The sequence below is a fragment of the Gracilinanus agilis genome, chromosome 1 (genome assembly GCF_016433145.1).
Source record: "Gracilinanus agilis isolate LMUSP501 chromosome 1, AgileGrace, whole genome shotgun sequence".
Lineage (NCBI taxonomy): Eukaryota > Metazoa > Chordata > Mammalia > Didelphimorphia > Didelphidae > Gracilinanus > Gracilinanus agilis.
In genome coordinates this window covers 423067226-423090651 of record NC_058130.1, presented here as the reverse complement: position 1 = coordinate 423090651, position 23426 = coordinate 423067226, and the positions used below count along the sequence as shown (strand labels likewise).

Sequence of the window (23426 nt, the reverse complement as noted above, 5' to 3'; positions counted from 1 at the left end):
TTGACTGGAAAGGATAATAACATCGACACATTTGGAAAATGAATGTTATGTGACAAAAGGTTTGGAAAAATAGAACTAAAGTGATATGAATCTGGAAAGTTAGACTAGAGAGACTTACTGGAAAGTAGGACCAAGGCTCTGTCTCAGGGCACTCCTGACATTGGTGACAGTTTAATGCATACATTTAATGGCAAGAATGATGAGCAAAAATAGGAAACTGCCATTGTTAATAACACCCAGTTGTGACACATTAGTAGTAGTTTATTTCCCATCCCACTCAACTGAATCTGTCTTAATTACTTCTTGTTTTATGAATTATAAAATTGATTTGAGAACCCACTATGAGTTGCTTGCTCTAGCTTATTTCTCTTGTGGGGTTTCTAAATTGAGACTTATGACACTGGGAATTAATAATTGAGACAATTAGCGATTGCTATAGCAAAGCATAGGATCCAAAAATCTCAGAGTTGCATAGGATCTTATAAATGACCTGGCCTAACCCTTATCTGAAGCATGAATGCTTTTCTGGCCATACAAAAATAATTACACATACAAATAAATGTTCAGGACCTCAGACATTTTTCATTCGAATTCTACTAAAATGAAGGGGAAAAAACACATGATGTCAAAGCACATTTATGATTTATTTTCAGGCAGGTTATATTCACCAGTCAGACCTTGTTACAAACTGAATCTTTCTGATACGAATTTATGGAAGTTGTCATACTATCTTGTTTTCATCTGATGACAATATACCCTCCCTGTTAAGTTTAGTGATCTAAATAAAATACCATGAACACATTTCACTTGACCTCAGAAGACTAATCTCCATATGCAGAAGATACTACAAAATCTAAGCACCTGTAACAAATAATTGAACTAGGAAATGGTGGTGGTGATGATGCATGGTATTGGTGAATGGGTTGGGTATACTTGAAACTTATGTAGTCACTCTGATTGTTACTAAACTGCTATAGTATCAGTCAGAAGAATTACAGGATCTCAGAGGTGAAAGGAATCTCAGAGGCAATCTGGTCCAACCTGTCCTTGAATTGTCCATGATTTCCCTCTATAACATCCCAAAGAATTGGTTATCTGTGCTTGATAGCTTTCCATGAGGGGAATCTGCTATCTCTTCCCCTCCTCCAATGAGGTAGCTGATTCTAGTATTAGATTATTCTAATTACGGGGTAGTTTTCCCTTAAATTGAATTGAAATCTACTTTTTATGGCTTCTCATTGGACTACTCATCACTGCAAAAACAAAACAAACAACAAAAGAAATGCCACCACCATTTTTTAAGAGAACAGTGAGGGACAGCATTAGTAGATTATCAGTTTACATAAGAAATAAAAGTATAAACTCTGTCATATTGTACTGTAAAAATACTGTATAAGTACTACAAAAGACACACTTATGAACCATTTACAGGACTTGCAAACCATCTACAGATCCTATCTTGAGATCTAGTTCCAAAGAGAATTTGTTGATCAGAATAAAAGTCTGGTTTGCTTTTCTCATCTTTCCTCTTTCTGTTCCTCAGCTCAGTTTGTTAGCTTAGTGACCAATTCACCTACTCCTTGTATTTTCTTGTATCTCTGTCACCCTAATTTTTTATCACTGGTTTCCTTCTCCCCTCATCTCATCACACCCCTTATTGGCTTGGTCTCTGCTACAATTGCCATCCTTCCTCTAAACACCTACTTCCTTTCCCCATGGCTATAGTGTGATCTTTTCCCACACTTAGCACCAAGGAAGTTTGCTTTGTTTGTGACAGTCCTCCAGAGCAGTTTGACTGACTGTAACATTTTTTCTTCAGAATTTGTTGGACTCTGATGCAACTTCTCTGAAGAACTCAGGAATTTTCCCTTCTTCCTGTTAACTTGCACCCAGACTCTCAGAACATACATGTGAAGAGTAAAACAACAGCATTCAGATGTGTTTAGAGTGTGAACTCCAAGAAGGCAGGAATGGTACTAGGTATTCTGCTTTAGCCCAGTACCATACATAAACAGGCATGTAATGAATGCTTGACACTGGTGGTGGTGGTGATGCTGGTGGTCATGATAATGATAATCATAATGATGCCTCATCTTGGTTCCATCCCCAACCCAGGACTGATCTCCATAGGGACAAGGAAAGTTGATGCAAGAGCATCTCATGATGATGTGATTTCATAGCCTTTCCTTAAAGCTCTTAATTCATTTTTTTCAGTGCTGTGGTAAAGTTTTCTAGGGCATCTCTGAAAGACTGAAGCAAGAAGGCTCCAAGCTCATTGCTTGTTTCTTGAATGTCTGGGTCATAGCTTCCATAGAGGGGTGTGGAAGCCTTGATGTCTTCTCGATTGGCTTGAATTAGGATTGTATGAAGTTCTTCTGTAATCTTCTCATATTTCTGGTGATCAAATTTGGGGAGGGTGGCATCATCCAATGGGTAGTTGACACCATCTGGATAGCAGTCCCTCGGCACTGGGAACTCAACAGATTTCATCTTGGGGAGCTGACAGAAAACATTGAACAGACATTTCAGTGCTTGTGAGGAAAGTGGGTTTCCAAGAAATTTGAAGGCTTGCAGTTTCCGGCATGGGGTCAAGCCTACGATCATCATGTTAAGGTTTCTGTCCTCAATGTTGCATTCTTCCAAGATCAGGACCTTCAGGGTACAGGAGGCTTGGCTGAGCAGTTTGAAGAAGGTCGACGGGTAGAGGTTGACCACATTGTGTCCACTGAGGTCAAGCACCTCAAGATGAGAAGCATGGAGGCAATTTGCTAAGTAGGCCATATCTGCATAGTTTAGGGAGCAGTTAGACAGGTCCAGGGTTCTCAGGGGAGTTCTCAAGGGACTGCAATGAAAAATACAAAGGAAAGTGATTGAAATAGTGAGATAGTGAAAGAAATAAATGAAAATAGAAATCTACTTCTAAAAGCTTGAGGGTGACACTTGTTTATTCGATGACCTCTACTAGGACTGGTTCCTATCAATGGAAGCCCTTCCTCTAATACAAAGAACCTTCAGACCTCTATGGCTGTCATCATGTAATATTTCTGGTGGAGGAATTCAGCTTGTGAGACAAAAAGCTCTCCCCTGAGGAATAAAATCCAAAGCATTCTAGGCCTGGAAAACTTGGAGAGGGAAATTCTCAGCATCTCTCTACCTTCTCCTCCTTATTCCATCTTTTGGGTTGTTGTGGATAGATATAAGGAAAAGAATATTGAGGTGCATTATGGCTCTTAATATGCATATTACGAGTTTTGATGCATCTTACTGAATGCTACAGTTCTGGGCATGAAAATAGTTGAGTTCCAAATCCAGTAAGCTAAAGGTAGGAGAAGAGAGGCAATAAAAGGGGCTAGTATTTGGAAAGACCTTTGTCTTTATAAGAGGAATAAACCTTTCTATGTTCACGAAAAAACTCTCTTGAATAAAAAAAATGCATGCATCCTGAGTGGGAAATGAAGGCATAGTGAAAGGGGCTGGACTTGTGAATCTACCCCTCTGGTGAGGAAACTCCTACCAATGCAGGACAACATCTCTACAATTTACAGTTTCAGAGAATAGAACTATTGTTTCAACTCAGAAACAGAGGCCACTAAACTATGCATAAGATCCCTGTGAGCTACACATGGAATTAGAAAATCACAAATGTTTATATATTTCTTTTTTATTAACATATCAACATATTAAAATTGGATAGGGTCTACATTTTAATGTGGTTTGGGCTGCACTTGGAGTGTTGTGAATTGCACAAATCCTGAGAAGTTCAAGGTCAGAATGTATCAGAGGCAGGATTTGAACTCCTAATCTTCTTAGTTTTGAGGCCAAGTCTCTACTTATTATGCCTCTCTACCTCTCTAGAGAATGGAAAATTATGCAAAATGTTCATATAATCTCAAAGCTAGAAACCCTCTGGAGGTTATCTAGTTTAAGCTCTAAGCTAAATCATGCATTCCCTCTACAATAGCCTCTATACTTGGTCATCTAGCCTCTCCTGGAAGACCTCCAGTGATGGAGATCCCACTAATTCCCAGGGGAGCCATTCTATTTTGGGATAATTGTGATTGGTAGTAAGTTCTTCCCAATGTAATGCTGTAATTTATCTCTTGTCTCTCTCCCTCCCCCACAGATCTACAGTTGTTCCCTTACTTGAAGCCTTCGGAGAGATTGAGTTACACTGTTCCTTACCTATCTACCTGAAGACCCAGTCCCTAATATAAATAAGCTCCTCTAACTCAAAATCCCCTTTGGATGGTAACAGAGGTATTGAGTTGAGAAGCTAAACAGGACAGAGAAGTCAGGAAGAGGTTCTCATGAACAGATGGCTCAGATGGTTCAGGAAGCTCTGTAGATGTATCACTTAGCCAGCAGAAAACAGGATAACACAGGTACAGTTATGATGGGAAGATATAGCAGAAAGAAAGCCACGGGGGAAAGCAAACCTCTCTAGGTCCATCCCAGAGAGACAAGACTCAGCCTCAGTTCCCTCTGTAAAATTCCAGAACCTTTCCCTGACTCTGCATTTTTTTTCAGATCTTGTTCATATGCTCAAATCCTCTCCTTCCTTATAACTGTTCTAACTAGAACAGAGTACAACATGACTATAATCTCCATCCTTCTCGGTGTGTCTTTTTTCTGATACTTCCCAAGATGATACATGTCTTTTTTTTTTATAATCAGTACATTTGGTTAATTTCAATAAGCTTGCAATTCACAAAAAGCCTCAGATTTTTTATTCATATGAACATTTGTTTCCCCTATCTGATAATTGGCATAAGTTTGTTTTTGGTTTTGGTTGTGTTTTTTTGGACACAAAATTAGGACTCTGCATTTATTCCTATTACATTTCACCTTACTCATTTTAGCCACAACATCCTAGCCTATCATCATTTTGGATGTCAGTTTTGTCATCTAGTATATTAGCTATCCCTCCTAATATTGTATCATCTACAAATTTGAAAAGCAATAATTTCTCTATCTTTATCCAAATCATTAATGAAAATGCTGAAGAGACTAGGGTACTGTGGCACACCACTTAGGCTCTCCCCTCTGCCAGGCTGAGCTTGATCAATTAATCATCACATTTTTTATCTGTTCACTCAAGTCATTCCATATCTACTTAGCTGTAATAAGTTCTTATTAATAGGCCCTTGACTTTTCATTCTGCCTGAAAAGATATCATGAGTGACTTTGTTAAACAAATAAAATAATAATAATAAAAAATTAAAACCTTGACAAAATCCAGATACAATATAACAACATATTTTCCTGATCCTGGCTATCATCGAGAAGAAAATAAAAATGGGTTAGAAAACAAAGGATTCTTTCTTGGCAGAAAAATTTAATCTGTTCTGCTGGACCCCAAAGACAAGAATTAAGATCAATTAGGAAAAGTTATGAAAAAAATAAGTCTGAGTTCATTGTTTTTTAAAAATCTTGAAAATTAGGGCTATTAAAAATAGACTGGTGTGACTTCCAGGTTAAGATGGTGGCAGAGTAAAAAGCAGCTGCTTGACCTCTCCTAACCCATACATATAGGACTCCTCAAGAGGACATAAAAACAAATCCAGATGAAAGAAGAGACCCCACAACAGGGCGCAGCATTGAAGGTATATGGAATTGGGCATTTCCATGCTATAAAGGGGGTGAAACAGCTCTCACTAAAACAAGAGCTGAGCAATCACCTTCGCCCCACACCACCTACAGTGCCAAAGCCAGCGCAAAAGAGTTAGAGCAAGTTTGGGGCATTCATTAAGTCCTTGACAGCCACCTAGGATCACCAGGGCCTGCTCCTGAGAGCAGCAAGACTTAAGACCCCAAGAGGCTAAAGAATGTGCGGACTTTGAACAAAGACCTTGAGCACAGGTGCGGACCTTGGGTGGTGTAGGAAAATATAAGTGAGGTAATGGGGTCACCAGGGATATTACAATAAACTAAGTGGTTTGTGGGAACACACTCTAGGATTTATGAGAGACTGGACCAGGGTGAAGAGACCAGAGTTTTACTGGATCTCCACAGGAATGGCAGTTGATCTTAACTGTCACCCAGCTTCCACTAGACCAGAGTATAGTAACAGGCTAACAAGGTAAAAGGGACTTAACAGCTTTAATTATGTTAGACTAAAAGGTGGGAAAGGATTTCTATACTTAAAATCTAAGGGATAAAACCACAGGGCAATAGGAGGACTTATTCTACTCTTATCTAAGTGATCTAAACTAACAGGGCCCAAGGAGCTATAAATGGAGTCTCTGGGTTTCTGCTTCAAACCTGGAACCTGCCAGGCTTGAGTACAGCTAGGGCTTTTGTGGCTTTGGGATTCTCACTGCAATCCACTGATGATCTCTGGTTGCCAGGAGTTAAAGTTGTCTCAGGAACCAAGTAGTAAGGGTTTTGCTTGAAGCACTGTCCACCAGAACTCAAACTACACCTCTTCTCTTGGCTCTGTAGATCTTGTCCTTTACTAGATGCCACACCACACAGGATCCCAGGGGAAAACAGGAAGCAGGGTGTCCTTTGCTCTGAGGTCTCCCAGGCTGGCAACAGTTTTGCCTACCACTAATGGAGTCCATACATAGAGCACAGACAGACTTCCTCCTCCTTCATTCCAACCTGGAATTCCCAGCTCCAGCTCCTTCCTGCTAGGTACTTCCTAATCAATATATAATCGATACCTAATAACCAGCTAATCTAATCTTACTCATAACAGTTGGGACCCAGTGCAGAGGGGTACATGACTGTGGAAGCAGTGCCCTGAGATTGTTAAAGGAGCTTCAGGCAGAGGAACAAGCAAGGGGACCACCAGGAGGCTTGACCCTGAGAACAACTAGACCTGAGACCTCAGGAGCCGAAAGAGCACAGAAAGATCCTGGGCGTGAGGATAAAGCTGAGAGGGTGCTGGGCTAACAATGGCAAGCCATCCACAAGAACCCCAAAAGAGAAAGATCAACACAAAGAAATCTTTAACACTCGACAACTTTTACCCAGAGAAAATCCAGACAAGAGAACAAACAGCAGAGGAGAACGAACAAATAATCAGATCCAAACCTTCCCAAAAAAATGAAAGCTGGTCACAAGCTCTTGAAGAGTTCAAATCTGAGATGATGAGAAAGATAGAAGAGATCTGGCAAGAAAATAACAGTTTAAAAGACATAATTTCTCAATTGGAAAGTGAGGAAAGTAAATTGAAGACCAGAAATGACCAGATTGAAAAGGAAAACCAAAAGATTATAGCCAAAAACCAGTCACTAAAGGCTAGAATTGGGCAATTAGAAGCTAATGATCTCTCAAGACAGCAAGAACAAATAAAGCAAAGTCAAAAGACTGATAAAATAGAAGGAAACATGAAATATATCAATGAGAAATTGACAGATCAAGAAAACAGGTCTAGAAGAGACAATTTGAGAATCATTGGTCTTCCTGAAAAAGCAGAAATTAACAGAAATTTGGATTCCATACTAAAAGAAATTATTCAGCAAAACTGCCCTGAAGTTCTACAACAAGAGGGCAATATAGACATTGAAAGGATCCATAGATCACCCTCTACTCTAGATCCTGAAAAGACAACCCCCAGGAATATAATAGCCAAATTTAAGAGCTTCCAAGTAAAAGAAAACATTTTACAAGAAGCCAAAAAGAGACAACTCAGCTATCAAGGAGCACCAATCAGGATCACACAGGATCTGACAGCCTCCACACTAAAAGACCGCAAGGCTTGGAATATGATGTTCAGAAAGGCAAGAGAACTGGGTCTACAACCAAGGATCACCTACCCATCAAAACTAACTATATACTTCCAGGGGAAAGTATAGGCATTCAACAAGATAGAAGATTTCCAAGTATTTGCACAGAAAAGACCAGGACTAAATGGAAAGTTCGATATCCAACCACAAAAAATCAAGAGAAATATGAAAAGATAAATAAGAAGCAGAAGGGAAAGAAAGAAAACTCTTATTTTTAAATTTGCCTCTTTAAGGGCTTCAATAAGATCTAATTATTTATCCTATGTGAAGAAATGTTAGGTGTAATTCTCTATAGTGAACTCTATTCACTATTATAGTATTCACTATTATAGTAATTAGAAGAATTATTCATAGGGAGAGGTTGGAGTACTAAATGGTCTAAGATGATATGGGGTGTGGGAAAGAGGGGGGTGAATAGTAGAAGTCACCAAGAGAAACTTGAATGAATAAGAAAAATAGGATATTCTAAAACACACAAAGAGGGCATGGGAAGGGGAAGGGATGAATACTATTATGAGAAGGAGAGGATGAGAGCATTAAGAAGTAATATTTAAACCTTACCCTCAGTGGAATTAACCTCAAGAGGGAAGAGTAGCTATATCCATTGGGATATAGAACTCTATCAAACCATACTGAGAATGTCAGAAGGGATAAACCAAAGGGAGCAGGGGAGTGGGGTGGTCAAAAAAGGGAAGGGAGAAGAAGAGGGAGGGAATTCATTAGGCCTTAAAAATAAAAAGAGGGGAATAATAAGGGAGGGGGTAGAAAGGGAAATAAATCAAGGGAGGGGACAAGGGTTACTGGCTTAAAGCAAACCACTGGTTTAAAAGGAAATAGTATAAGAAGAAGGGGTAGACCTAGGAGAGGACATCTAAATGTTGGGGAATACACAACTGATAATTATAACTCTGAATGTGAATGGGATGAACTCACCCATAAAATGAAAGCAAATAGCAGAGTGGATTAGAAACCAAAAGCATACCATATGTTGTCTACAAGAAACACATATGAGGCAGGTAGACATACACAGGTTTAAGGTAAAGGGCTTGAGCAAAATCTTTTGGGCTTCAAATGAGAAAAAGAAGGCAGGAGTGGCTATTATGATTTCTGACAAAGCCAAAGTAAACATAGATATGATTAAAAAAGACAGGGAAGGTTATTACATCCTGATAAAAGGCAGTATAGACAATGAGGAAATAACAGTGCTCAATATGTATGCACCAAATGGCATAGCATCCAAATTTGTAAAGGAGAAACTGGCAGAGCTCAAGAAGGAAATAGATAATAAAACTATACTAGTGGGAGATCTAAATATTCCTCCTTCAGATCTAGATAAATCAAACCAAAAAATAAATAAGAAAGAGATAAGAGATAATGAAATCCTAGAAAAATTAGATTTAATAGATATGTGGAGAAAAATAAATAGGGAAAAAAGGAATACACCTTCTTTTCAGCTGCACACGGTACATTCACAAAGATTGACCATGTAAATAGAGCATAGAAACATTGCAAACAAATGCAAAAGAGCAGAAATAATAAATGTAACCTTCTCAGATCATAATGCAATAAAAATAATAATTAGTAAGGGCACCTGGACAGGCAAATCAAAAACTAATTGGAAATTAAATAACAATTCTCCAAAAAAAAATATGATTCTCCAAAGCCAGTTAGTCAAAGAAGAAATCATAGAAACAATCAACAATTTCATTGAAGAGAATGGCAATGATGAGACATCCTACCAAACTCTGTGGGATGCAGCTAAGGCAGTACTCAGGGGGAAATTTATATCCTTGAGGGCATATATTAGTAAATTAGGGAGGGCAGAGATTAATGAATTAGGCATGCAACTTAAAAAACTAGAAAGTGAGCAAATTAAAAATCCCCAGATGAAAACTAAATTAGAAATACTAAAAATCAAGGGAGAAATTAACAAAATTGAAAGTAAAAGAACTATTGAATTAATAAATAAGACTAGAAGCTGGTATTTTGAAAAAACAGATAAAATAGACAAAGTACTGGTCAATCTAATAAAAAAAAAGGAAAGAAGAAAACCAAATTGACAGTATCAAAGATGAAAAGAGAGACCTCACCTCTAATGAAGGGGAAATTAAGGCAATCATTAAAAACTATTTTGCCCAATTATATGGCAATAAATATAACAATTTAGGAGATATGGACGAATATTTACAAAAATACAAATTGCCTAGATTAACAGCAGAAGAAATAGAATACCTAAATAATCCCATATCAGAAAAAGAAATTGAACAAGCCATCAAAGAACTCCCTAAGAAAAAATCGGCAGGGCCTGATGGGTTCACAAGTGAATTCTATCAGACATTCAAAGAGCAACTAATCCCAATACTATACAACTTATTCGATATAATAAGCAAAGAAGGAGTCTTACTAAATTCCTTTTATGACACAAATATGGTACTGATTCCAAAGCCAGGTAGATCAAAAACAGATAAAGAAAACTACAATCCAATCTCCCTAATGAACACATATGCAAAAATCTTAAATAGAATACTAGCAAAAAGACTCCAGCAAGTGATAAAGAGGGTTATATCCATCATGATCAGTGGGATTTATACCAGCAATGCAAGGATGGTTCAACATTAGGAAAACCATCCACATAATTGACCATATCAACAAGCTAACAATCAAAAATCACGATTATCTCAATAGATGCTGAAAAAGCCTTTGACAAAATACAGCATCCGTTCCTATTGAAAATGCTGAAAAGTATAGGAATAGAAGGACCTTTCCTAAAAATAATAAACAGTATATACCTAAAGCCATGAACAAGCATTATATGCAATGGAGATAAATTAGAAGCCTTCCCAATAAGATCAGGAGTGAAACAAGGATGCCCATTATCACCTCTATTATTTAATGTTGTACTAGAAACACTAGCAGTAACAATTAGAGAAAAAAAAGTAATTGAAGGTATCAAAATAGGCAATGAGGAGACTAAGCTATCACTCTTTGCAGATGATATGATGGTCTACTTAAAAAATCCTAGAGAATCAACTAAGAAGCTTGTAGAAATAATCAACAACTTTAGCAAAGTTGCAGGATACAAAATAAATGCACATAAATCATCAGCATTTCTATATATTTCCAACACATCTCAGCACCAAGAGTTAGAAAGAGAAACACCATTTAAAATCACCCTAGACAATATAAAATACTTAGGAATCTATCTACCAAAACAAACACAGGAATTATACGAAAACAACTACAAATCACTTTCCAAACAATTATAAGTATATCTAAAGAATTGGAAAAACATTGATTGCTCATGGATAGGATGAGCTAACATAATAAAAATGACCATCCTACCCAAATTAATTTACCTATTTAGCACCATACCTATCAAACTACCAAAAAACTTTTTTACTGAATTAGAAAAAACTGTAACAAAGTTCATTTGGAATAACAAAAGATCAAGAATATCAAGGGAAATAATGAAAAAAAAATATGAAGGAAGGGGGCCTAGCTGTACCAGATATTAAATTATACTATAAGCAGAGGTCATCAAAACGATATGATACTGGCTAAGAGACAGAAGGGAGGATCAGTGGAATAGACTTGGGGTAAGTGATGTCAGCAAGACGGTGTATGATAAACCCAAAGAGCCCAACTTTTGGGACAAGAACCCACTATTTGACAAAAAGTGCTGGGAAAATTGGAAAACAATATGGGAGAGATTAGGTGTAGATCAACATCTCATACCCTACACCAAGATAAATTCAGAATGGGTGAATGACTTGAATATAAAGAGGGAAACTATAAATAAATTAAGTGAACACAGAATAGTATACTTGTCAGATTTCTGGGAAAGGAAAGATTTTAAAACCAAGCAAGAGTTAGAGAAAATTACAAAATGTAAAATAAATGATTTTGATCATATTAAATTAAAAGGCTTTTGTACAAACAAAAACAATTCCACCAAAATCAGAAGGGAAACAACAAATTGGGAAAAAATCTTTATAACAAAAAACTCTGACAGGGGTTTAATTACTCAAATATACAAGGAGTTAAATCAATTGTATAAAAAAATCAAGCCATTCCCCAATTGATAAATGGCTAATGGACATGAATAGGCAATTTTCAGATAAAGAAATCAAAACTATCAATAAGCACATGAGAAAGTGTTCTAAATCTCTAATAATTAGAGAAGTGCAAATCAAAACAACTCTGAGGTATCACCTCACACTTAGCAGATTGGCTAAAATGAGAGAAGGGGAGAGTAATGAATGTTGGAGGGGATGTGGCAAAATTGGGACATTAATGCATTGCTGGTGGAGTTGTGAAATGATCCAACCATTCTGGATGGCAATTTGGAACTATGCTCAAAGGGCTATAAAAGATTGCCTACTCTTTGATCAAGCCATACCATTGTTGGGTTTGTATCCCAAAGAGATCATAGATAAACAGACTTGTACGAAAATATTTATAGCTGTGCTTTTTGTGGTGGCAAAAAACTGGAAAATGAGGGTATGCCTTTCTGTTGGGGAATGGCTGAACAAATTGTGGTATATTCTGGTGATGGAATACTATTGCACTCAAAGGAATAATAAACTGGAGGAATTCCATGTGAACTGGAAAGACCTCCAGGAACTGATGCAGAGCGAAAGGAGCAGAGCCAGAAGAACATTGTACACAGAGACCAATACACTGTGGTAAAATAGAATGTAATGGACTTCTGTACTAGCAGCAATGCAATGACCCAGGACAATTCTGAGGGATTTATTGAAAAGAATGCTTCCCACATTCAGAGGAAGAACTGCAGGAGTGGAAACACAGAAGGAAAGCAACTGCTTGAACACATGGGTTGAGGGGGACATGATTGGGGATGTAGACTTGAAACGACCACACCAATGCAACTATCAACAATTTGGAAATAGGTCTTGATCAATGATACATGTTAAAACCAGTAGAAATGCGCATCGGCTATGGGGAGGGAGGTGGACTGGGGTGAAGGAGAAAGTAAGAGCATGAATCATGTAACCAAGTTAATTTTTCTAAAAAATAAAAATTATTTAATTAAAAAAAATAGACTGGTGGGGTCAGCAAACCATAACCCATAGGCTAAATCTGGCATACTTTCTATTTTAATGTGAGTTAAGAATTGTTTTTATATTTTAAATAAGGTTTTATAGTATTTAAAATTATAAAAACAACTCTAAGCTCTTGGGCAGTACAAAAATCAGTTAGGTAGTTTTTGGCCCACAAAAGCTTCCTAATCAACCCCTAGAGGTGATCCAAATAGACAGTGATTTCCCTGTCACTAGAGATGTTCATTTGTAGGCCAGGTAACCTCTAGATGAGAATGTTGTTGAAGGAATTCATGTTTCAGGAGGGGGTTGTGCTAGATGATCTCTGAGGACTCTGCTTTGAGAATCTATGGCTTCAGGTGAGTTAAAAAAAAAAAAAAGAATTGTGCTTTATTAGAAAGGGAAGTGGGAAAAATACAAGGGCAGAATATGGTACCTCAGATTCCCAATAGTGATTGGGGAAATATCTTCTTTGAAATGTAGAATCTGGGTTCAATGTTCATTGTTAGAATTTGCTAATGAGGAATTTAGAGAATTTCCCAGAGGAAATGAGGTCATTATAAATGATAGCAGGCACCAAGGTTCAGCATTTGGCACAGTACCTGGTCTATAGTAGGTGTTTAATAAATGTTTTTGACTATTTTTAACTGCCAGAGTCAAGATGAAAGAACAAGAGAGACAACAGAAGATTAACACTTAAAAAGAGAGCATGTGAAAGTTTCTCCTTTCTTATCATGCCTGAGATATGACGATGATTGTTCTCAATTTTGACTCCTGCTGTGTCAGCAGGACCAAGACCTTTGAATGATCATGGCTCCCAGAAAATATTCTTACTTCTTACTTCACAGATGTTACTGACTCATTGTTTTGGTCTGATGCATTTTTAGATGTGTATTTGCTACTTGCTGCTTTCTTCCTCATTCCTTTCCTGAGGAGTGAATCCCAGTGAGAGTTATATGCCTGACAGGTAACAATGAGTGTGTCCACATAAATCTAAGTAAGATTAAATCTGTCGACCTAAGTTGGGACAGTAAGTTTGGAGAGAGGAGTTAAAGAACGTTTCATAGGTTTCAGCTAGTCTGTGGACACTATGTTAATATATTGGTGCATTATAACATGATACAACGGGGTGCTCTGGTAGCTTTTGGGTCGAAGAGCCAGAGGGTCTTGTACAATAACAATAATAATCATTTATTAAACACCATCTGCTATGTGCCAAACAGTGAGCTAGGCAATGGAGATCCATGTACAAAGAATGAAATGATCTCTTCTCAAAATGAGCTTATAGTCTAGCTAAAGATTGGGAGACTACCCTGGAGAAAGGAGAAAAAATTTTGTGTGTGTGTGTGTGTGTGTGTGTGTGTGTGTAACTGAGAAGTCTCAGAGCTTTTGGTGGACATTAATAAACAAGTTAAACTTGGCCTAGGGAGACACTCATGCCTTGTTCTCTCTTTGTCTGTAAGCAGAATTTAGATGTAACTGATATTCTTTACTGGCATTTAATTTCAAAACTAAGTTGCAGTTGTTTTAAAAGCTTGTTTTATTTTCATCACTTTGATTTGGGATTTCATCAATGTGGGAGCTTCTGACAGTAGCCAGGAGGTAGTTTTATGAAATGTGGCCAAATATTCATTACTCTGTGGCCAATTTTCTGGTGAGGAGTTTTTGCTTTCTGCAGAGCTAGACTAATTTGCTTGCAACAGACACATATTCTGTCCCAGGACTAAAACTTGAAGCCTTTTAAGCTTGGTAGGACCTGTGATAGCTTGTGCTAGCTTTTGAGGACCCAGAATTACTGCCATTCCACAACTGAGTTATGACCTAAGTGAAGAAAACTTCTTTTTAAAATAATGTCTAGTAATGTCAACTATGAGGGGGCTATTCTGAAATGAACACAGAGGCCAAGAATGTCCACAGTGCTCAGTACACCTTTTTGTTGGTTAATTCTACTCCATGCCTTGGACAATCAAGATTTGTCTACATGCAAAGGAGGTGATGGGTGAGGAGAATATCTTTTGGAGGAATTCTGAGATGGAACATTTGAGCCGTTAGCCTTTGGCCTGATGTATCAGAATGACATGTCATTTAAAACCCAACATATATTAAGTGAAAGAGAGAAACTCATGGCCTTGGCTGAGGGGTCAGAGAAGTGTCTGGTTTTTCAGGCAGTGATCCAAAATTTTTCTCCAAAGAGGAAGGGAAAGAAAAATAAATTTCACAATGCCAAAAGGTAAAGAGGTTTTTTCCCTCTCTTTTCACTACCCAAATCACCAGAAATGTGCTAAAATGATATAGCATTTTAATTCCTTTTTCAGTATTATCCTTTCCAAACAATTTCTTTGACCACATCCAGCCTTCCTGTCAGTGCCTGGATCTGTAGGATTAAGGAAAGGGTTCGTCTACAGATAACTCTTAGCATTGATGGGTAGAGAGTAGAGAAGGGCCCACTGGTGAAGAATGTATATACTCCTGTACATTAGTTATAAGTATTAGTCAGTTAGCCAACCTCTCTGGACCTCAGTTTCTTCATCTGAAAAACAAAGAGGTTCAAAGGGGTGATCTCTAAGACCTCTTTTAGCTTTAGTTCTGAAACTACATCATGCTTTAAAGAGCCTCTTTTACCTAATCCTAATGATTTTCAGATGAGGAAACCAAGAGTTAGTGCATTGCTCGAGGTAGGTATGTGATGTCTAAAATATGTAGTAGAAATATGTTCATGGCCATTGAAAAAAAGTGTCAGTTTAGGATATGAGGACATATGATGAAAGGTAACCTAAAAGAAATAGAAGAAAAATGACAGTTTGGGGGATGACTCTTATCAAAGAAGTGGCATAGTGAGAATAACTACCTAATGAACTGATATGATCAGAAAAAGAACATCTAGCCAGTCATCAAAAGAAGTCTTAAAAAAAAACAACAACTTTTTACTTTCTGCCTTAATATCAGTTCTAAGACAGAAGAGTGACAAGGACTAGGCAACTGGGGTTAAGAGACTTGCCCAGGGTTGTACTGCTACAGCTATCAGGTCTTAACAGAGTATTTATTTTTTAATATCGTTTACGAACATTGCTAATATTGAGAAGTCTGCCAGAAATCTGCCAGGAGAAAATAGAGAATTATGCCTACCAATCACGACTATCAATGACTCAATTAGGTTGAATACATTTTAAAGAAAATACATCTTCACTTGGGAAGACTTATATGAACTGATACAAAGTAAATTGAGTAGATGCAGAAGAACACTGTATATAGTGACAGTAATATTGTAAGATCAACTGTGAAAGACTTAGCTACTCAGATCAAAGTAGATTCAAGTCAATTCCAAAGGACTCATGATGAAAAATGCTATCCACCTCCAGAAAGAGAAATGATGAACTTTGAATGCAGATTAAAGGATACTTTTAAAACTTTATTTTGATCTGTACTTTCTTTTGCAACACCACTAAAATGGAAATATATTTTGCAAGATTTTACATGTATAATCAATATCAAATTGCCTTCTCAAGGAGGGAGGATAAGCTGGAGGAAGGGAGAGAATTTGGAACTCATAATTTTAAAAAATGAATGTTAAAATGTTTTTATATGTAACTGAGGAATATTTAATAAAATAAATAAAATACATTGTGAACAAAGAAACTTCGTGTTCAAGTTCTTTAGCTTAAGGGTATGAGAATTAAGGCAAGGCATGGAATTCTTGCAAGAGACACAGAATGTTGCCAGAAAAGGGGTTCAAATGACAGTTGGAAGAGCAGAGACTTCTGGGAGTTTTGGACTGAAGAGAGGTTCCTTTTGGGGGTCTGAGCTCGTGAGGGAGAATGTGAGGTTCGAGCTCTGTAGCCACCTGAGACACCTTTGAGACTCCTAACCAATATAGAAGACTTGCTACCTGATATTCAACAACAACCTGTCATCTGTTTACTAGAAGTGCCTTCCAGCGTTTAGGGATTCTGGACTCCTTGGGGAGCAGGTCCCTGAATCCTTCATTCCTTGGACTTGCCATATAATGTCCCACATATAATTTAACAAACTGAACAGAATTATAAGCAATAGGATTAGAGGGGAACGGCAGGTGAAACTCAGGATTGAGACAGACTCGGTCTCTCCTAAGTAAAGGACCTGGCAGGGGCAAAATCTTAGGGTCTCCTATACCCACTGTCCTTCATTATCCTGCACCCATTCCTGTAACCCTGTGCTTCAATAAAGAGAAAGATCAGATTGCATTTAGATCCATTTGGGAGACTGTTTAGGGAGGGAGTGTAACAGCTTAGGCTGTGCTCCATCTTAAGCCCGACCACCTGCTGTGAAGAGGGGGAGGTTTCTGTGAACCCTGGCTCACATCAACATTGAACCAGGACATCCCTCACTCCTCTTTGAGGGGGGACCAATCCTTCAGACCACCAGTGGTGGCATGCCTTCCTAGGGTCCCCTGTTTTCCAAAGGTACCCCTATTAGTCTCACAGTGTTAAGGGGTAGAAGCGAGTGAGGAGATCGCTATATAGACTCAACCTTGTTCCCAGCTACATCCCCCCCCCACTCATAATCACCCCCTTAATACAAGGGAAACACAATATACTGGAGATGGGAGTGATTTTGGAGAGAGTAGTATGTGGGTTATCTAGTCTAACTTTCATTTTTCAGATAAACTGAAGTGAAAGAAAGTGATTTTTCCAGTGTCCCATAAGTAAAAAGTAGAAGAGCCAGCTATCAAATCCAGGCCTTCTGATTCCAAATTTAGTGAATCCGAATTTAGTTCAGTTTATCAATATTTTTTTGTAAATTAGCTCTATGTGCTTACTCATGTTGACTGTGGTAATTTTAAAAATTAATTATCTTGTATTTAGATGTTTATTATCTATCTTATGTTATGTCTCAGCATTCATTTTATACTCATGTATATACAACCATACATTTTATATTCTGGTTACTAGATTGCTCAGCCTTTGCTATTGAATTTTTGATACATTTTTCAACTGACAGCAGAAACCTGTGGTTGTCCAAAACTGAACCTATTATCTTTCTATCCACAAATTCCTCTCTTGTAAGTTCTTGATTTATGTTGAAGGTACTACCTTCCATTCTCCCAGATTCTTCTTCTTCTCCTTAACCTTTATATTCTGTTTTAGAATTGATACTAAGTATCAGTTTCAAGGCAGAAGAGCCTTGATAAAGGCTAGGCAATTGGGGTTAAAAGGAACCGTCAAAGAGCATCAGGCCTTTCTCCTTACCTTACACAGGACATTTAAACTTTCAGATGTTCAAGAACCTTCTGGTGTCAATAAATATCAGTAATTTAAGGTTTAAAAAAGTGGTTTTACAAAAAAAAAGTAAGGGTTAAGTGATTTCCACAGGGTCACAGAACTAGGAAATGTCTGAGGTCAAATTTGAACCTAGGATCTTGTCATGTCTAGGCTTGGCTCTCTATCCACTAGCTGTCCTTCTCCTAAGTTCTTAACCTCAACATTCCCTTCAAATCTTAACTCTCTCTTGTTCCCCATATCTCCCACACCTGACCCCTTCTTTCTATTCATGGAGGTGCAAATTTAGTTCAGAGCCTCATTAACCCTTTCCTAGTGTAATAAACAAGTGGGTCAACAGTGGCCTTAAGCTGGTAACCAGGCTAGCAGGAGGATAGTGCTGGTTATTAGGATGGAGTGAGCAACCAGTGGCTCATGCCCCCTTCAACATTCCATCCCAGGGCAACTGACAGGTTTGCCCCAAGCCAACATGGCAATGTTAAAAACCTATATTACACTAGATTATTGTAAGAGCTTCTTAATTGTTTTACCCACTTCAAGTATCTCATTACTCTGGTCCTTCCTACACAATGACCAGCCAAAGTAATTTCCCTCAAGTGTACATCTGATCATATTCTCTTCTCCTCGATAAATTCAATTGACTCCCTCCTGTTTCTAGGACACACTATGAATTTCTTTTTTTAGATTTTAAAGCCCCAAACTCTCTTCCTAGTTTCACTGGACATTACTCACTCTTTCTCATTCTTCAATCCAGCCAAAACAATTTTCTCTCTGTTTGTTTTTTTTTTTAAACACAACTCTCTTTCTCTGTCTCCATGCCTTTTTAGTCATCCTCCAAGCTTGGAATGCATACACTCCTTCCTTTGACCTCACAGAATTCCTTTCTGCCTTTAGGAGGCATCTCTGGCACCATCTCTGGTATGAATTCTTTCCTAATCCTCCCAACTGCTAGTACAGTTCCTCTAAAACCATCCTGAGTTTAATTTACTTTATTTCATTTATTGTATTTATATACCTAGTGCCTAGTCCATACAGTCAATCCTCTCCTTTGGAGAGAGTAATGTTCCTAGGGAATACCATGAAAGTAAAAACATGAATGTTGATACATAGAACTTATGGGAAATAGTGGGTTAGGTTCCCACCACCACTAAAAACTGTTACCTTTCACCAAAGACTACTGACTACATTTTTATGCATATGATTCTTTATGACAAAATGTCAATTCTAATAACATGCACTTTTCCTAACACAGTAACCATGAAATGACCCATAAAAATGCAGTGTACAAAATAAAATTGGTAATATGCAAAACATTTTTCTTGCTAGTAATTTCCTAGAATTCTTCAACCTTTTGTGCTATCTAAACTAAAAAATTGATTTCAGACAATACTCACTTTTCATAGCATGTTAAATCTTCAGTACCATATTTATAGAAAATAAAATCCTTAAAACTAAAACATTTTTTAACCCAAATCTTACTTTCCACTTAAATAGTATTGAAGGTATTGTACTATGATTTGTTAACACCAACTTATGGCTGACAGTGGCTGCAGACATTTTTGCATGAAGTTTGTAGAACACCTTTATTCTCTCACAAAGTCACTTGGGCTTAAAGCCCACATGATTTACACTATGTTTTGGGGGCATTTTAAAGGCAAACAATGAAAATATTCAGCAAATGCATGGGAAACTCCTTGCAAGGATCTGATGAATAAGACCAGTGAAGCTAGGATACCAGCCAGTCCACAAACTTATTCCTATTGTGTCTCTCATTTTTTCTTTATTGTGAATAGCCATGGATGTGTACAGCTGCCAAAGGGAAAGCAGAAATGAGGTTACTAATAAAATCATGCAAATGTTTGAAGTTGCAAAAGTTAAATGGGCAAGTGTTGAGGATTGGCTTCACTCAGTAAATATATATTGATTGATTCACTGATTGGGGCAAAACTTTTTTATTTTTTTATTTTTTTTATTTTAAACCCTTAACTTCTGTGTATTGACTTTTATAGGTAGAACAGTGGTAAGGGTAGGCAATGGGGGTCAAGTGACTTGCCCAGGGTCACACAGCTGGGAAGTGTCTGAGGTCGGATTTGAACCTAGGACCTCCCATCTCTAGGCCTGGCTCTCAATCCACTGAGCTACCCAGCTGCCCCCGATTGGGGCAAAACTTTTAACAAAGATTTGAAATACCTAGTAAAGACTGTTCCTCAAATACTGTCATAAAATGAATTGGAGCAGCAAGTCACAGCTAGCTATCATGCTCCTCTACTTTGGGTCCTTCCTAATGCCCTCTATCACAGGGTAGAAGTAGTTCAGAAATATTCATTTATGTGGAAGCAGAAAAACAACTGCTTGATCACATGGATCGATGGGGATATGATTGGGGATGTAAATCCCTGATGGAAAAAATATGACACGCGTGTCAGCACTGACACATGTAGCCATTTTCGATGACATGAAGTATGAGGCTGCATGCCAAGGATGAAACATTTGCTGTAGTGTAGTGTAGACACTCTGTGCCAGAGGTCTGTAGGCCAAAACAATTGTCACTAAACAGGTAAGTTAAATAATTAGTTTTTGGTTTATTAAATACAGTTATATATTACAATTATACATTTTTATTATTTAAACTATAAATATCGCAAAATTATGGTTTTTTTTTCCTCAAAGTGACACACCGCCCAAGTTATGCTTGGTTTTTTGGTGAATTCTGACATGCCAAGCTCAAAAAGTTGCCCATCACTGCTCTAAACGATCACCCTAGTGCAAATATCAATAATATGGAAATGTCTTGATCAATGACACATGTTAAAAAAACAAGGGAACTGCTCATTGGCTATGGGTGGAGGGAGGGAAAGAATATGAATCATGTAACCATAGAAAAATTTTCTTAATCAATAAAAAATTTTTTTAAAAAAGAGGAAATATTCGTTTACGAGCTCACACCATCTTACGAATAGGCACCCTAGATGTACCAGTCCATCATAATGCTTTCCTGAGCCTACTTTCCTCTAGGTAGGAAATTGGGACATGTTTTATTTGCTCAGAGTCTGAGAAGCTACCAGTATGACTGCCAGGACAGCAGACAAATGAGCACCCAGTAATTCACTTGATCAAAGATGCCAAAGGATATCACTCCATTTCCACCTTTGAGTCTATTTGCCCTGGGTAGCCTCTTGACCACTTCTGACATCCCTTCTTTCAAAGGGAGGGAGAGAGATCCAGCCTACTGCTTTAACTGCTGCTACCACTACCTCCATCATCATGATGCAATTTTTGCTTGGATTTACACTCTGCTATGTAGTTGGGATATATCTGACTCAGATCTATGAAATTTAAAAAAAAAATGTAAATGCTAAGAAGAAATTTCCTAGCCCTGGAAGTAATACTGTCTGGATGCATTCCTAATAGAAACAAAAGCTCCCGTTCTCTTTTCCAGGACTGGATGAGATTCTTGAACCTGGAATACATTGAGCTGCCTTTGAGCTAAAATATGCCCATTATATCAAAACTACCCTTTATTTCTTTCCTTTCTTTTTACTCCCAGGACCTCTAAATCTACATCTGATATTTGAATCTTGATTGTTGCTTGACTAGGAAATGCTGGTTTGATTAGTGGTCTTTCCTCTTACCTTTTAAATTGTGGATTTCTAGTAATGTTTCTATGATCTAACCCCCCAGGTTATAGTACTTGCCAGGATCAGTATCTCACCTAAGTAGCTTCCGAGTTCTCCCTGTCAGAATGGAAAAGGCCAGGCTCAGCTCTCTGAGGTGGGTCATGCGGCTCAGCTTTTCCCCAATGATGGTGAGAATGGAGTCATCTTCTCCCTGAAGCCGGCGCACATTGAAGGCTCTGGCCGGCAGTGTGAGTGAGACCAGCTGGGGAAAATCCAAGTGGTTGAGTAATACCTGTAGGTGCTCCATCTCCAAGTGCACATTATGGACGATCTCCAGCTTCTCCAGAGAGTCGGGCTCCACCAGCCTCAGCATATAGAAGAGCTTCTTCAGGCCCAGGCTGTCAGCCCTGAAGGCCACACAGTGCACCTTCAGAGGGGAGTGGCACCTCACCATCAGGGCCTGCAATGCACACTCATAGTTGCTCTCCGTGACAAAGAAGTTGATGAAGACATCAATTCCAATGTCCAAGATGCTTGGGTTGAATGGTCGCCTTTGCAGCTCTACCAACAGTTCAAAGCAGAGCCTGGTTAGGAGGCCTGTCCGGCCCCATCGGCCCAGAGATTTCTGGCATTTGCACAACTGCACTTCCACGTCCTGGATGCCTGTGAGATTGGCTGTTCTTAGCCTTTTAGTGTAAGTTGGAGAGTTGTTCAGCACATAGTCTTTGAGCCCCAACAGACAAGCTTCCAGACAGATCTTGCAGGCCCAGGTGCGGAGGTCTTCAGCGTAGTCCACTGTGGGCCCCAACAGATTTCCAAGGTTGAATTCTGCCAGTGGCCAGTTTTCCAAAAGATCGTGAATCACTTCTCCTTGTTCTACCAAATAGCTGGCTTTAAACAGGAGCGGGTAAAGGTTATATGCCACGTTGGGCAGACTTTCCCTGGTCACCTGGGCATCAGACACCAGGGCTTCTGCGCTTGCAAACTTCAAAGACTTCATGATACACCTCTGGGTGCCCACCAGCACAGGGGATTGCTTTGGGGCGCTGCTCAAGCTGTGGGACTGCTTCTCCTGCCCTTCTATTTTTAGTGGCAGCTGCTACCAGGTCCTGACAGTGCTGGATCTTTGGGACAGGGGTGAGCGAGCAATCACATGCTGCCATCTCAGTTCTATTTTGGTCTCAGCTTCAGATTCTGCCCAGGCTGAGTCCTTGGATTTGTTTGTCTGAAGTATCTCTTTACTTCTGGTTGATGGTTGTATTCAGGCAGGCTATCCCAGTACAAAAGGAAAGTTATAGTTTTCGTTTTGGTTTTAAAAGCCTTTAAGCAGAGGCTACTTGGCAACTATTTGTGGGGATGTGGCCTGAAGGGGCACATTGACACTGTATAGAGGCAAGATCACGTAAACTGGGTCTCAAAGGAAGATGAGGGATTCATTAAAGAACATCAAGAAAAATGTTCCCTGAAATTATGCTGTCAAAGGAATGCTTAAATTCCTTCCTGTCAAAGGATATTAGACCATTAGGTTTAGATCTGAAAGGGCCTTTATCTTAAAAAGAAAAATAAGTTATCTAGAGAATACAACTCACCAAGGAAAGTGTGTGTAACAAGGCCAGAGCCTAGGAGGCATATGAATGGAAGGGGGTCATGTTGGGTAAGAGAATCAAGCCTCCTTCCGGTTGAAACTCTTGGAAGAGGCAACAGTTGGCTGAGTGGGAAAACAAGTCCTCATATACAGACATAATGTTTGTCTGATACTGG

The 23426-nt window shown here is 38.5% G+C and overlaps 1 protein-coding gene across 1 annotated transcript; it reads right to left on the bottom strand.

Moving 5' to 3' along the window:
* Nucleotides 1-620: 620 nt before the first annotated feature.
* LRRC14B (leucine rich repeat containing 14B) lies at nucleotides 621-22665 on the bottom strand. Its single transcript, XM_044657858.1, has 2 exons — nucleotides 21761-22665; nucleotides 621-2842 (listed from the first exon to the last, which is right to left on the bottom strand). Exons 1-2 carry the CDS (start codon nucleotides 22663-22665, stop codon nucleotides 2197-2199), a joined length of 1551 nt encoding a protein of 516 aa, XP_044513793.1. The 3' UTR covers nucleotides 621-2196.
* Between the last annotated feature and the right edge of the window lie 761 nt (nucleotides 22666-23426).

Coding starts and splice junctions, on each gene's coding strand:
- LRRC14B (XM_044657858.1), bottom strand. CDS start 22,665: ATGAAGTCTTTGAAGTTTGCAAGCGCAGAAGCCCTGGTGTCTGATGCC. Junction 2,843..21,760: donor AGAACTCGGAAGCTACTTAG/GTGAGATACTGA, acceptor TTTTCATTGCAG/TCCCTTGAGAACTCCCCTGA.